This window comes from Amblyomma mixtum, chromosome 3, assembly GCF_055824585.1.
Source record: "Amblyomma mixtum isolate Tamu chromosome 3, ASM5582458v1, whole genome shotgun sequence".
Lineage (NCBI taxonomy): Eukaryota > Metazoa > Arthropoda > Arachnida > Ixodida > Ixodidae > Amblyomma > Amblyomma mixtum.
Window position 1 is genome coordinate 335,948,946 of NC_143014.1, and position 15,620 is coordinate 335,964,565.

A 15,620-nucleotide genomic window follows, 5' to 3' on the forward strand; every position below is an offset into this window, starting at 1 on the left:
TATATCTCACATTTTTACCGCCTTGTTCCATCAATCTCATGACACCGGGTGACGACCATTATATGCAAACAAATTACAGACCGATCTCCTTGACCAGTATACCGTGCAAGCTATTAGAACATATCATATGAGCTCCAATAATGAATACTTACACGGGAAAAAACTTTACCCTTAATCAGCATGGTTTACATAGTCGTTCGTGTGAGACACAGTTGTCTGAATTAATAGCCGGCCTTCACCATGCCGTCCACGCTAATTTAAGAACTGTCGCTATAATTCTTTCTTTCACGAAAGCGTTTTATAAGGTACCCCATTCTAGTTTACTACTGAAACTAAATTCTCTCAACCTTAACAGGCATATCATTACCTGGATCACTAACTTTCTTACCAATCGTTATCAATACGTCTGTGTAAATGGGTATTGCTCTTCCCCAACCGTGGTAAAATCTGGCGTGCCGCAAGGCTCGGTGCTTGGGCCAATTCTGTTCCTGGTCTACATTAACGATAAAGGTGACCTTTTTACCTCTACTACTAGATTATTTGACGACGGCTATGTTATTTACAGACAGATTAATTACCAACCCTGACGGCAGTAACTCTTTGCAGACAGATCATGAGAGAATCACCTCTTGGTGTCAACAGTGGCAAATGCAAATCAACGTCTCTAAAACAAAGACTAAATTATTCAACGCCGATAGTAAGCTTCAAAATCCCTTTTATTCCGTGAATAGTATTCCCATTGAGAATTTCTCCACAGTTAAATACACAGATGTTATTCTTTCGTCTGATCTAACATGGAACAATCATATCGATGCAATTGTTATTAAATCATCTAAAGCACTTGGTATCATCGGGAGTCACTTGCACCAAGCTAACCCAGCCACGAAGCTTATAGCTGACACTACTTTTGTCCGCTCAAAAATACGCATCTGCAATTTGCAACCCGCATCAAATGTACTTAATTAAGAAACCCGAGTTGATACAGAATAAAGCAGCGAGAATTATAACGAGGGGCTGTTCACGCCATTCTAGTATAACGGCCATCAAAGCGTTGCTAAAGCTACCATCACTTGAAAAGCGAAGAATACCAGCATTATTATCACATTTTCACAGTTTGTATCACAGCCACTCTTCATACACTTCATCCCATATCAGACCCGCCCACCGTATTTTTCCCCGCTGCTCTCAAAATTGAACCACTGTTTGCACGCACCCACCTCTCTTAGTCATTCACCATTGTTCCTCGCCATAAATCATTGAAACAAGCTACCAGGTGCCATTGCTTTCACATTAGACCATGACGCATTTGTGCAATAACTAAAGCGTTTTTTACAAATAAATTCTGAGCAGGAAGGCTCCATTCCTGTGTACCATTACATTCGAATTTTCTCTATCCATTATGTCTGTGTTTTTGGATTTCTTTTGTGTTTGTATATTTAAGTGTAGAATACTATCGTTTTCTTGTGAATGTACACCCCCCGATGTAATGCCCGAAAAGGGCCTTTAGGGTATGTAAATAAGTAAATAAATACCTGGATGTTCCGATGACGTTTCTATGACTGGATGTCTCCCGAACATCTGTTGAAAGCTGTCGGACCCATCCCTGAAGTGTTTTTGGGTTAAAAGCAACACCACGCGAGTCGCCGGAGCTGACGAAAGGCCGAACTGCGCATGCGCGAGGAGCAGTGACGTCACACGGCGCACTGCTGGCGCGCGGCCGCCAGTTGCGCATGCGCAGTAGCGGCGCATAGCTAGCGTGCCGCCGCCGCTGCCGCGCGCTCTCCATCGCCTCACTCTCTCTCTCCTCGTTGCTTTCGCATTCCTCCAGGTTTAACCAGAGCTAAACCACTGCCAATTTTTGGTTTTGCTCAACCTACCTCTGACTCGTACTCGCTGCCTTTCTCGCGCAATTTCTTTTCGCTTTTCGCAATCAATGGTTCGTATCTTGCGTTCTTTGAAATATGTCCGGGCTGTGGTTGGCTCGGTTTCTACGATACTGTGGTCTCTTCCGAGTATCTCCTCTAGGTTTTGCTATCTAATGTACCCAGTAACTTTGATCAGCGTGAGGTCCGGCCCTACTGACACTGTTGCCTATCCTCTTCGGCTGGGTTGGGTCCGTTGGTGAAGTCTTGTATGGGGCTGAGAATTGGCAGTGGTTAGGGTTGGTGAGCTATTTAATTCCTCCTGCACTAAACCTATATATATTTGGTACAGCCCATTCATTTCCCATGGACGCCAAATACTCAGAATTCCTGCGGTGATTTTGAGTGTTCTGCGTCACGCGGTACATGATGAGAGCCGAGCAAATTACAAGCGTTTATCCAAATATTTTAGGCCTGGGTGCAGGCATCTGTTCCGGCGCATTTTAAAAGCCTTCAGAAACCTATCATGACTACAGAAGTAGGGTTATTACCGGCAATTCATCTGTAGTAAAACGTTTGGCCAAGAAGGCCCAGGTTGTATGTGTGAAATTTGAAAGGGATTTCACTCATGAGAGGTGACTTATTTACATAACGATCTATGTGTTACCTCTACGGTCGAATGTCTAACAGAATTGTATTCCGGGGCTGCATCCATGTTTCCTAAAGAGAATTTGTGCTCGTTTGAAAATCGAATTAGGCTTGAATGTCATATCTAACGGTACTGTGGGCATGCGTAATTATGTACACACACTAGCTATCTGGTACGTAAGTTGCGCCTGTCACGTCGTAACATAGCTGACGGAGTACTTCCATGCAGTCACACGATTTTGCTCACAAAAAAACGACCAGCCTTTAAACGAAACATTTTTAGTCGTCCTCGACGCAGATGGTTTATGGCGTGCACAAACGTGCCTAAAATAACTGCACATCGCATTGCCACATGTCGGGCAAAATAAATGTTCCCAATGTATCAAGACTGGCACGGTAGGCCTAAATACGGTTACTATAGTTTGAAGCGGAAGGGGACAGAAAGCCGTGTCTCGAATCCCTTATTCGAGAACCGGCATTTTGCAATGAAAGGCCGCCGCGAACTCCGGCAGCACAATAACGGGCGCGTTGCAACGGCGACTTGCGTCTCCATATAGTTCGTCCACGTAGTTAGCGCCCGAACAAAGCGCATAGCAGGAGGCAACGAAGAACAGCCTGTCATCGGCGAGGCTCGGCGTTTCCGGGAGGTCGCCTTTCGAGCGTCGAATAAAGGCAAGTCTGTGGGCACTCAGGGCAGCTAGGAGTGCCTTGATGTCTAACTGATAGGGAGATAACTGTGGCAGTGATGATCTCGCTGCGCTTGCGTTGCCACCACTGTGACTGCTTCCTTTCTGCTGGTTGTAAAGTTGGTCGTGGAACAGTCCTCTCAGCACTTTGTCAGCGATGAGGCGTCCGGCTCAACCGTAGGTGACGGCCGGAGGCAGGTCCGGATGGTAGAGGGGGAACACGAGGTAGTCTTCGGCAATATAGAGTGGTGCTTGGAAGCTCCATCGCCGGCTCAGATGGTGTCCAGGCTTGACGACATTTGCGAGACCTTCCGTCTCGAATCGCCAAGCCGCGTTGATGGTTCAGCCAGTAGGTGAAAAAACTCGACCTGGCAGTAGGTCTCCCGAGCACGTCGGTCAAATAGTTCTCTTTGTTCCATACGCTGGTGTCTCACTTGACCCGAAACTCGAGCGTGGTTTGGGAGTGACGTGCAACTACGTCAGCGAGGACATCGCGCACGTTCTGGACAAGCGCTTCCGATCCCCGATGCCTAGAAAAGAGGCTCAGCCAGGCAACGACTAAAGCGATTTCCGCCTGCATAAGACAGCGGTGCGTGTGCGCTGATGATGGCAGGCCCATCACATCCAACGTGGCGCCCGCTATTTCCCGTCAGCCATCCAGCCCAGCTCGGTCGCCAAGTGGAGGCCCAGACTTGTGGTCAGCGCCTCCCGCGTCTCGGACTTGAGTCGCAGCAGGTAAACGATGCACCTGAGGAGGCTGGGGATCTCAACTTGCACGATGTCGTCCGCAGTGAAACGCCGCGCCCAGATGAAGTGTTCATTGAGCAACAGCAGCAAGCGTCCGGCGGCGATTCCGGGAGTCGCGGTGTTGGTCATATTTCGAATTGCAACCCGCAGAACTCTCGGTTCACTCTCTGTGAGGGCCGGCCCCAGCGCTTCTAGCGTGAGCAGGTCCATCGTCTGGATTCTGGTCTGTAGCTCACCAACCCGCGACTCGGGAGTGCCAAAGAGGCGCAGCATCTTCAGGACGTATTGCGGGTACCGCAACGACCGCGTCTCCCCAGCCCCCTGAAGGGCGAACGTCCTCATGGAATCGACCCAAGCGAGGAAGGCGGCGCTGTGACTAATCTTCATAACTGGCTCTCCTCTCCGGCTTGCGGCAAGCTCGAAGGTCACCTGGAACCACAGGTGCATGTTCCAATTTCCGGAGAGGTCGAGCAGAACCTCGAGCAGGTCCCAGCTGGACGTCTTTGGCCATGGCAGGTGGCGTTCGCCCATGAACCTTTCCAGGTCCTAGAGGCTGCTCTCGGAGAGATCTATGCAACACCTTGCCAAAGCGGCCATCCTTTCCTGGACGTTACACTCCGACGACGCTACAGCGACCGATCTGCTGTTTTTACTTGGAGCCCACTCGAGGGAGTTGAGTGAGGTCATGTCCCAGGGACGATTGAAAGACTTAGCAGCAAGAACGAACGACAGTGACCGATACGACTGGACCAAATTCATTAGAAATGGATAGTGTGTAGAATACGAACCCTTTGGGTCGGTTTCTGGTCTTTTCTAATGCTTATCTAACCTCAGTTTTCGTAGAAAGTAACGTAACGTAACGTAACGCTAACGTAACCAGACAGGCCAACTTCAATTTCTCCACGTCATTTTAATGCTTCTCTAAATTTCCATGAAACTATTTGTCTGTAGAGGAGGGTCACAAGCAGGAGACAAAATATGCACTTCATTCCTTTAACACAAATAGAATCAGATACCTATACGGTATTGCAAGATCCTGTTCTAGTGACCGGTTACCTTAATCATCCTTACGGATTTCTTAATAATAATCAGCAGTAGCTTAGCCCAGCACTTTCTGCACATTTGTTTCTGCCTAGTAAAACCTTTCCGAGGTTATTTATTCAATTGTTCTCTGCAGCTTGAAGAGGAAATCAACATCCACAAAAGCCTGCGTCACAAACACGTGGTTGGTTTCCACAACCACTCTGATGACAAGAACGTATACCTCATCTTGGAGCTGTGCACAATGCAGGTGCGTCAACGTTCATGCTCTAGGTTGTTCCCATTTTCACTGATTTTCTTCGCGTTCATTGTAAGATGCTGCTAAGGTTATCAAGGTTCGCTTTTATTTTGTTCAACGGTGCTTGACGTCCCAAAACAACTCAGGCTTAGAGGAACGCCATACTGGAGTACTCCGGAAAAATTTCGGCCATCTTGGATTCTCTAACGTTTCCTGACTACTCACAGCACACTGACATCTCGAATTTCGCCCCCGTCGAAATCGGACCGCAGCGGCTGGGATAGAATTTGTTTCTTTCGGATCAGCAGCCGAGCACCACAGCCACTGAGTTCCACAAGGTTAGTTTACTGCTCAGAATACCAGTGCAGTCAGAGTTGCGTCACTACAGTAGTTGGACAGGACAGCAAAATGTTAACCGTACGGCCTAGTCAGTGTGTATCAAACATAATGAAACCAGGGACAACGAAATTGGGCAGAGACACGTAAGACTGCATACGTGTGGTAATGCGAAGGCATTACTGTTCCTGGATGCTACTGCCACCCACGCAAACGCGCGCGCGTATGACACCACCTGGGACGCTGTACGACAAACGTTTGGAACAAAATTATGATAAGAAAATCAAAATTGAGAATTTGTGTTTGAGGAAAAGAGATGGCGCAGTAATCGTCTCACACCCCTGTGGACACCTGGACCGCGCCTTGAGGGAACGGATGAAGGAGAGAGGCAAAGAACAATGGGAGAAAGAGGTGCCGTCGTGGAGAGCTCCGAAAAAATTTCGGACACGTGATGGTCTTTACCGGGATCTGACATCGCACTACACACGGGCGCATTTTGCGTTTGGCATACATGGAAACGCGGCCGCAGTGGCCGGGTTCGAATACTGGAACTCCGGCTCAATAGCCGACCGCCCTAACCACAGATATACCGCCGCGGGTATACGTAAATTGGTTTTTGAGGAAATGTAATTGCGCAACAACAGTCACACTTCGGTGGACACCTCAACCGCGTCTCAAGGACAGCGGTAGAAGGTCTGGGAAGCCAAACAATTGAAGGCGCATATGTCGTTGGTTCGAATTCCTTTCGCGAGAGCTAGCCTTCAACTTGACTAGCGCATGTAAGCTATACGCGACGACAAATCTGACGCCTCCTGGAACGCTGTACGAAAAACGGTTGCGTCACAATTTTGGTACTATTGTTGTCGGGAAAACTGGCGCTCACAAAGAGATCGTCCAGAGGGCAGCACATATAGACGAGCGACGTGTATATGACTGCCTGAAATTGCGACGTTCGGATTGATGTGTACATCATACGTCCTTTTCGTGACGCCAGCCTGTTTTCTGGCCATCACTGGGATTTTTTACTGCCACGTGCGAGTACACGCACTACAAAACAGGCCGCGGGGTGTTCTCGCAGAGGGATTAGCAATGCTTTCCCATTAAAACTGGACGGGAGACTGCTCCGCTTTAAGGGTATGACACGATAACCTTAATGGGTTAATGCTCAGATTTGCGGAGTTGGCAATTCTCGAGTTCACATCATAAGTCCCCATGAGTCTTCATACAACTCCGGGAGCAATGGGGCAGCGTTTAAGCGCCACTCCACTGCCCTGCGACAACAATCAATACAACCGCAGAATTCCCGTCGGCACTCTTGAATTTTTTTTGGCTATTAACATTTTTCCTATCGGCAAAAACGTTCCCCGTTGCTTTTCCAAGGCAGTCTTAACTGTTCGGTGCGATCGTGGAGACACTTTGGAAGAAATATATTGCTGCATATCAGAGGAATGAATATTGCCAACAGTATTTGCACAACAGTGTCTTAAAATTTTCTAATTATCAAAATTTTTGTCCGAGATATGTTGGACATGCTATGATAGTAGGATTCTGTCCAGCACTGCTCACACGAGGCTGCTGGTAAGAGTACACTTCATTCATTCATTCATTCATTCATTCATTCATTCATTCATTCATTCATTCATTCATTCATTCATTCATTCATTATTGACCGAAGGGAAATGTCCAGTGCGTGAAGCTGGCATGGCAGTGTCAGCGTATTATAATAACCTTGTACAAAGCAAAAATCAACATTAAATCAAAAATGTGGCGTCGTTTTTTTTTTTACTTCTCGGCTCTTACACAACTGTCGGCACTTGACTTGCTTACTTTTGAAGGCCTGATGATAGGATATTAAGGGTATTCAATCATCCAAACCGCTTGTGTGAAATTATGTTATGCCAGTATGTATTTGGGCCTGTATTTGTCACGGCAAATTCAGTGAGAACGGCCACATTGCGTTCTGGAAGCATAATTTAGGGCGCAGCCAAGGACTGCAGCCGCCACGGTGGCTCAGTGGTTATGGCGCTCGACGGCTGACCCGAACGACGCGGGTTCGATCCCGGCCGCGGCGGTCGAATTTCGATGGAGGCGAATTTCTAGAGGCCCGCGTACTGTGCTATGTCAGTGCACGTTAAAGAACTCCAGGTGGTCGAAATTTCCGGAGCCTTTCACTGCAGCGTCCCTCATAGCCTGAGCCGCATTGGGACGTTAAACTCCCCAAAACCGAACCAAGCTAAAGACTGCAAACTGGCTTTGTTGTTTCTAAAACTGTCATTTATTACTGTGGTGTCCTCGTGTGGACATTGAATTTTGTACCACCAAAAACGAATACTCCAATCAAGGTTTCTTCAGACTGGCGTGATTTGAACAAGTGTGCTAAAGTGGGCATGCCCCAGTCTAAAACCTGAAGGAATGCCCATTTTCTCTGCCATGTACTTAAGCGTGTCTCACCTTCGTGGGTCGTCGGCAGGCTTCATTAGCGCATTTATTTCGCAGTCTCTGGAGGATGTCCTCCAGCACCGCAGGACCCTCACCGAGGCAGAGGTGCAGTACTTGATGCGCCAGCTGCTCCTCGCCTGCCAGTACCTGGTGCAGGAGAAGGTCATCCACCGAGACCTGAAGGTCGGAAACCTGCTCCTCACCAGGGGCTGGCAACTCAAGGTGGCCGACTTTGGGGTCGCCACCCGCCTCCACCACGAGGGGCAACTCAAGAGGTCCATCTGCGGCACCGCCAACTACATGGCTCCCGAGATGCTGACCAAGATGGGCTACAGCCACGAAGTGGACATCAGGTCCGTCGGATGTATAATGTAAGTATCCCTTGATTGTGCAGATATGTTTGAAACTCGTAACAACGTTAATGCTAACAACGACAGCTCGTAATACCTGTCATACAGGTATTATCATACAGGTATTATAACACAGGTATTATCAGTCAGGTATCATACAGGTGGCATTTACTTATATCTCGAGCTGGCAAAGCAAGTAGGGCCAGAGTTGAAGGTGGTGATTGGTTTTGCTCAAACTTCGTAGCGCGCTGCTCCCAGTCGCGTCCCGTCTAGTGAAATAGATGTGAATTTTACGAATGAGCTATAGACGCTATATATAAACTGCCGATTCAGTGATAAAAATTTCAGGCGCCATAATTTTCGTATTTCAGCTAGTCAGGTACCGTACCCCGCAGAGGAGAATTATGCTTGTTCATTCAACGATGTTGACAGGTATGCTTTTATCGGGATAAAACACTTGCTCATATATGCGGTAGATATCATGACTCTTATTTTTTTATTTGTTTTGAGCTTTCGTAATGCTTTAATTTTCGTTTGCGAGTAAAGCTAAGAATCAGTAAATAGGGCGCTAATTATAGTAAACCCCAAACTCTTCTTTGCAACCCTCATTACCGCCAACTTGGCGGGCAGTCGTCTGCAAAGTCCTTCTGCTGTCGTGCATATGATGTCGGGAATAGTAGACGCCGGCCACCACACGGAAAGCGACGTTCATGTGTCGAGAAAATTGGTTTGAAAAGTGTCTGCCGTGATTCCCAGGTACGCAACCGGGTATGCGTATCTTCCAGCAAGCAACTTACGGATGGCGCAGAGAAAATATTGTTCATAAAGATCACTGTACGGTCCCTCTTCATGTTAAGAAACAATGAGATAATCCATTTCGCGTTCAAATCCAGGCACCTAGGTGCATCACGAGCGTCGTTTTCCCGCACTTAGGTTACCATTTCATGGGGATATTAGCTGGCAGGGGTCTCCTGTGGCATTGCTGTGCCCGCACTCCTTCGAGCTGTGACGTGCTGAGATGCCGGACGGTGCGGACACTGACAGGCCGCGAACTGCTCTCCGCAGGTACAATCTGCTGGTGGGGCGTCCCCCTTTCAGTTCGTCGTCGAAGGCGATGATTTACGCCAGAATCAAGAGGAACGAATACACGATCCCCTCGACCGTGTCCACCGACGCGAGCGCCCTCATCCGGTGGATTCTCCAACCGGAACCCGCAAGGCGGCCCAGCGTCGAGGCCATCATGCACCACGGGTTCATGACAAGAGGTGGGCCTTGTCTTGCATCTCTATATAGTATGTGTACTGATGACATAAAGTACTGATGAGGAAGTACTATTGACATTAAAATTTCTCAGAACACCACAGAGTTTCGTTGCACGCTGCTGCAGCGATTTTTTTCCCCAAAACAAAATTATAAACCTTCTGTTCACAAGAACAAAATCTTCGTGTCAACTGTCAGTCGTGCTTCCGTGGTCCGCGATATAATTGATCCTGCCAAAAACTGGTGCGCATATTACCGCTACACACAAAGATCAATGTCAGCAAAGACAGAACGGATTCCTGTAGACGTCGAAATTAAGAAAGCGAAATGGGTCGAGAGTGGCGACATCGCAAAACGGTTTCTGCACCGAGCAACGTTAAGTACATTACAGCTAAACCTGAGTGCTGGCGGCCTGCACACACTCGATTTGTACAACGCTTGGCGCCGTTGCTGGTACTCCGCGATGTGGGCTTTGCACTGTGTTCAGCGTGGATTCCTTATGCACGCGGATTTAAAGGGATTGGAATGGAGCCAACCAAGCTGCATATATGAGAAACCTTTCCGTCAATTCTACTGCGACTCGTTATGCATCGATGTTTCTTTGTGGGTAGAACTTGTTAAGCTCTTGGCGAGATGGCGCGCAGCTCTCATTGTTCAGAAGCATCAGCTCTTGGCTTGCGTGAAAAGCTGTTCTACAAGCGCGCATATTCCGAAGCATTTTTATTTTTTTTTTATGCTTGCACCTATTCTTTACATTCACATTTTCGGCGTTTTCTTCTTTGACTGAGAGCAGCACCATGCGGGTCGCAATAGGCCCCCGACCTCTTCTTTCCAGAAGTGTACTAATCACCTCGCCTATAGTTTATGGCATTGGCAAATCTCCGCAGCCCCCTGAATGCTTTTCGTCTCTCCTTCCAGGGCTGCTTCCTGGTCACCTGCCCGCATCCCGTGTCACAACAGAGCCGCGCACGGACGCCGTCGGCACCGCCTTGGCCACAACAGGCAGGAAACCCGTGTCGGAGGGAAACGAAAATCGTGGAGAGTAGGACTGTATTCTCCGATTGGAAAAGATGCACATGAGAACGACTGCACTTATTTAATGCTTCAGCTGCTCCAGATTCTTGTTTTTCTCTTGTTGTTGCTGGTATTGTAACCAATGTTGTATTTGAAAAAAAAAAAACAAGTATCGGGAAGCTTTAATTTCTATTCAAGCTTTAAGGCACTCTTTTTCCTGACATGCACAGTTAAACCTTTACTATTTGGAGCACATGTACAGATACTATTTTTGACAATGCCTCGGTCGTTACTGGAAAGGCTGCGATTGGGCTCCAAAGGTGGATTGCAGTGAATCAGGTCTGATGTGTGCATGCTACGGCTGTAATAAGATTTTAATTTTATGCCGTGAACTTTTGAATAAGTATTTGTACTCGGTGTGCTGTATCCGTTTGCAAAGACTCTTTATCGTCTCCCAGACCGAAAAAAAAAGGTGATGATGGGAGGCATACCTTCTCGACTACACCAAGTGCCGAATTTCCATTCCAAACTCTACTATCCCACGTGGCCGTTTCGTGGAGGTTACCACATGGTAAAGTCACTTATGAGTAAGACAGCCAGGTTTCGATGGTGACCTACAACTTAGTGGAGCAGAACGTTGGGCCTGTAGCGCTCGTGTGTGTGTACGTGTTTCTCTTATTCTGCGCAAAGTTTGCTTGAATATGACCTACAACGTTTTGTTTTATTTGATTTTAGTTATGTTTAATCCTGCAGGGCTCTTCACGAGGCCCTATAGCAAGTGGGCATAGACAATGTGTGCACTCAGTCCAAAGCTACATCGAAGACAAGCAGCGGTTAATGCCCATATGAATGGGAAATAACCGCGGCTTATTCGGCTGAGCATATAAAGGAAAGGAGAGATTTACACTTTGGTTTCAGTGGCTGTTGTCTTCCCTCATGTACGGTTTAACTGGATTAACTGCATCGTCATGAAAGAGCTGGTGGGGTTCTTTTGGACGGCGTCTGCCCCTTTGCTCTTGGGTTCTATCCGACTATAGCGTGAAATCGCAGGTAACGGCAGGTGTTGGGGAATAACAACGGCTTTGTCGGATTAGCGCAGCCTCACTGAAATCTCTCAACGCCATTGGCTGGATGATCTCCTTTGAGAAAAACGAATTGTTCGGCTAGTTGGTATATCATGCTTCTAATTGCACAGCGCGCAAAAAAGGACAAGCACGATAGAAGAACACCACAAAGCACTGGCTACAACTAAGTTTAATGCCATACGCTGCGCCTACATACCTGTATACTGTTCAGCGGGCACACGAAGCAAAAGGAAAAAAAAAACAATAAGTGACGCTGTCTCCGGGAGCAGCTCGACCCGCACGTGGTCCATACCTCCTTCCAGCCAATGGCGTCGGCCGATTCTCATGAGCCTGCTAGCCTGACAATGCAGGGAGCAACGTGGCAATGCAGGGAGAGGAGTTACGCCTACCATTCTAAGAGCACTTGCTGCTGGGCTAGTTGGTTTTGGTTCATAATTAAATAGTTTTAAGGCGCAAAAAACAGGCAAGACAGACAGGACGAAGCGCTTCGTCCTGTCACCTACCTATGTGTCTTGTCCGTTTTTTTGCGCCTTAAAACTATTTAATTATGTACTCCTACCATGGAGGGAAGAAACTGTCCCCTTGCATCTGCCACTTCCTACATTGTCGTGCTAGCATGCTCATGAGAATCAGCCGACGCCATTGGCTGGAAGGGGGGGTTCTTTGACGGAGATAAGCTGCTGCGTCCTTGAATTGTATCCGACCATATAGAAAAATCCTGTCGCATGGGTGAAGCCTCACCTTAGACTTAAGGAATCAACGTAACCGTTGTGGGTAAACCAAATGATTTTGCGTATTGCGTAAGATTACTGATCGTCCCTCCAAGGAACGATATGAAATGAGTAAAATTTTTGCCCTGAAGTTTATACACCTTAGTGTGCCATTTCATCCTTAAAACTGGTCTTAACGCATAACTTTTTAAAGAATGCTTGTGATTTTCACTGCGAAGTTACAAAAGGCATAAATTTTTTTCTCTGCTGCGTCACACAGAAAAGTTTTCACATAATTACTCAGAAAAATGTCATTCTACAAACATCCGAGGAATGTTCTGCGTGGATTCAAACGTGGATTTTTCCGAAATCACAAAACATGTTACCGCCTCTTGTGATACAAGTTTTTTTCTGAACTACAGCGTATAGCAACGCCAGCCATGAGTTATTTCAAGGTCGTTTCAAGGTCATGCGGAGGCTCGCGGCGAATTGCGTGCCAGCTATAGTAGTGGACCTTTCGCTACAAAAGGTCATGGGGTCATGACTGCCGTCGTCATCTGAGCACACCCATAAACTGCTTTTGTAAAGGAAAGTAAACAACAAGGCAGAGGAGTAAGTAATGGACAGACGTGTGCTATTGACTTGGGAGCACGCGAGAACACCCTTGTTGCTGTCGCCTATAGCTCGCGTAGCCCCTTTGTAAACCAATGAGATGAACTGCGTGAACGACACCTCTATCCTGCGTTAGTGCCACCATTTTACACAACCAGAAGGTACACACGGGGTCATGTGCGCGTGGCTGTTCTGAAAAAAAAAATAAAAAGCAGAAAAAATTAGTAAGCTAGGCTTACTGGCTTAGCGCGTTATTCGGTGAAAGCTGTTTGAAATTAGCGGCGTTTAAAGAGGTATTCCTACCGGCAATAATGGCGCCGGCGTCTGCTGCTGAGCCCAAAAGCGCGCGCTAACACGTGACCACGGCGCCTCAGCTAATGGGAGGCTCGATTATCCGGCGGCGCGCTAGGAGAGGAGGAGTGTCGGAAAGTTCAAAGCTTTTGCGCTACTTTTGCTTCATTGAGAGGCCTTAGCGTCGCTGCGACGCGGGCGCCCTCCCTTGTCAGTTAAAGTAACTAACGCGGCTAAACCGGGTGCATTGCGGGGAAGCGCACTACGAGGGATGACTTGAGGGTGCATTGCGGGGAAGGTAACCACAAGGGACGAGTAAAGAACGTCCCCACATATTAAGGCGGAAACTTGGCTAGTTGGAAAACGTTTGGAATCATATTTGCTAGCGCTTAGTGAACGCACGAGACAAGAGCACAAATACACAGAACAGACGCTAGGGACAGGACAGATCTAGCGTCTGTCCTGCGCATTTGTGTTCTTGTCTCGTGTGTTCACTTAGTGCTAGCAAATATGATTCCAAGCGTCCCCACATATTGCAAGTTGTATTTACATGGTTCATACCGGTTTTCAGCCATGAAATTCAAGGATCTTCAAGGACTTCCAAGGACCCCCAACTATGTCTATCAAGAATTTAGCAACACAGAATTTTATTCAAGAAACATTTCTTACATCTCGCGTATCTAGCATTTCTTGCACAAGAGACTTTTAACGCGAAAAATAAACCTCTCTTGAGGGCCTTTTAGCAATAAAGAGTTGCTGCTAAGAGCGGTAACTGTATTACCAACAAATTTCTGCCATTTCTACCCGCAGCTGCACCTCACATCTGTTCTGCGTATGCAAGCTTTGGCGCTGAAAGCGTCGTAGAACTCGACCACATCTCTATTTTGTTACACGCTGATGGTTCTGGCATCTAGCCGTACCAAAAGCAGACCTTTCATTCAGCTCTATCCGCTTTAGACGCGCCGTTGCCTGCGGTTTCAGTGCGAAACAGGCTAGGCCTAGGAACGACTACGGCGGCCAAGCAGCCGCGTAGTCCGTCACCAGACGTGCCTGTGTGCAGCGTCATTTCAAAGAGATTGGCACCTGAGCCACCATGCTCAGTCTTTGCTCGAAATCATTCTAATAACAAAGCTGTTTCCAATTTTCTGGTGCTAACTTTATGTATGTGTAGCAAGCCAAGCGGTGCTCGATCACTGTTGCCCGTATGAAGGAAAATTTCCTGCATGGAGGCACAGCTGTGGGTGACGCTGAAGCCTCTATAACTTCGTTTGTTTTTTATGGTGGACAGAAAATTTCACAGAACGGCTTTAGGTGAATCGTGCGTTGCGTTAGCGGAGCGACGCATGCGTGCTTGCTGTGTGCCGGTGAACAACTTGCGTCGCAACTGTGTAGGCTCCCTACGCTTGCGGAGCATCAGGTTCCGTGCCTGAACCGGGTCTGCAGTGTCTCCTTTCGCTTCGGCGATGAAAGTCACAGAGGTGGAGCTCCGGTAAAGTTATCTCCAACAAGATAACTTGTGCAAAAAAAAATTCTTAAGTATACTAGTGTTTTTCCACGGCCATCTCCCTCACCACACCAAAATTCAAGGGTTTTCAAGGTTTTCAAGGGCCCGCATGGACCCTGATTTAACTAATTGTTCCTATAGTACTTAATTCGTCCTTTTGCCCCCCTCAATCGATGCCCTTCTGGGTCCTGTAAGGTATTTTGAATAAATAAACAAATGTTTACCCCTATTCAACATAGTCTAACAGTTCATTTGTAACTCTGATCTGATCATGTTTCTGTTCTTGCCGCCGTGTGATTGCGTTTTATGCTGCTTGCCTGGTTGTAGCTTCGGACTGAGTGTACAAATTGTGTTGGTCCCCCCTGCTATAAGGCCTCGCAAATGGGCCTACAGGATTAAAAATCAGTAACAACACATTAAACAAAAAGTTATAGGGCACCACCGATAGCTGGCTCTCTCGTTCATAGGTGGCGCCACCATCTGGCAACTTCCACGAAGTGGCCACGTGGGGTTGCATAGTTTCGAATCGCAGTTCCGCAGTTGGTGTGGTCGAAAAGAGGATAACGAGCCTTTTTCGTAAAGTGCATGGATACAGCACACCAAGTACAAATATTTATTAAAAAGTTCGACGCATAAAAATGAAAATCGCATTACAGCCGTAGCATGCACACATCATGATTCACCGCAATCCACCTTTGGAGTCCAATAACAGGCTTGCCAGTAATGACAGAAGCATTATCAAAAATAGTATCTGTACATGTACTCCAATGGCTAAGGATTAAATGTCAGCAAGAAAC

The 15,620-nt window shown here is 47.4% G+C and overlaps 1 protein-coding gene across 1 annotated transcript; it reads left to right on the plus strand.

The window, feature by feature from the left end:
• Positions 1–5,228: 5,228 nt before the first annotated feature.
• On the plus strand, positions 5,229–10,967 carry LOC149356052 (serine/threonine-protein kinase PLK1-like). Its single transcript, XM_089576238.1, has 4 exons — positions 5,229–5,234; positions 8,055–8,368; positions 9,413–9,612; positions 10,526–10,967. The coding sequence occupies exons 1-4, from the start codon at positions 5,229–5,231 to the stop codon at positions 10,651–10,653; spliced, it is 648 nt and encodes a 215-aa protein (XP_089432364.1). The 3' UTR covers positions 10,654–10,967.
• The last annotated feature ends 4,653 nt before the right edge of the window (positions 10,968–15,620 follow it).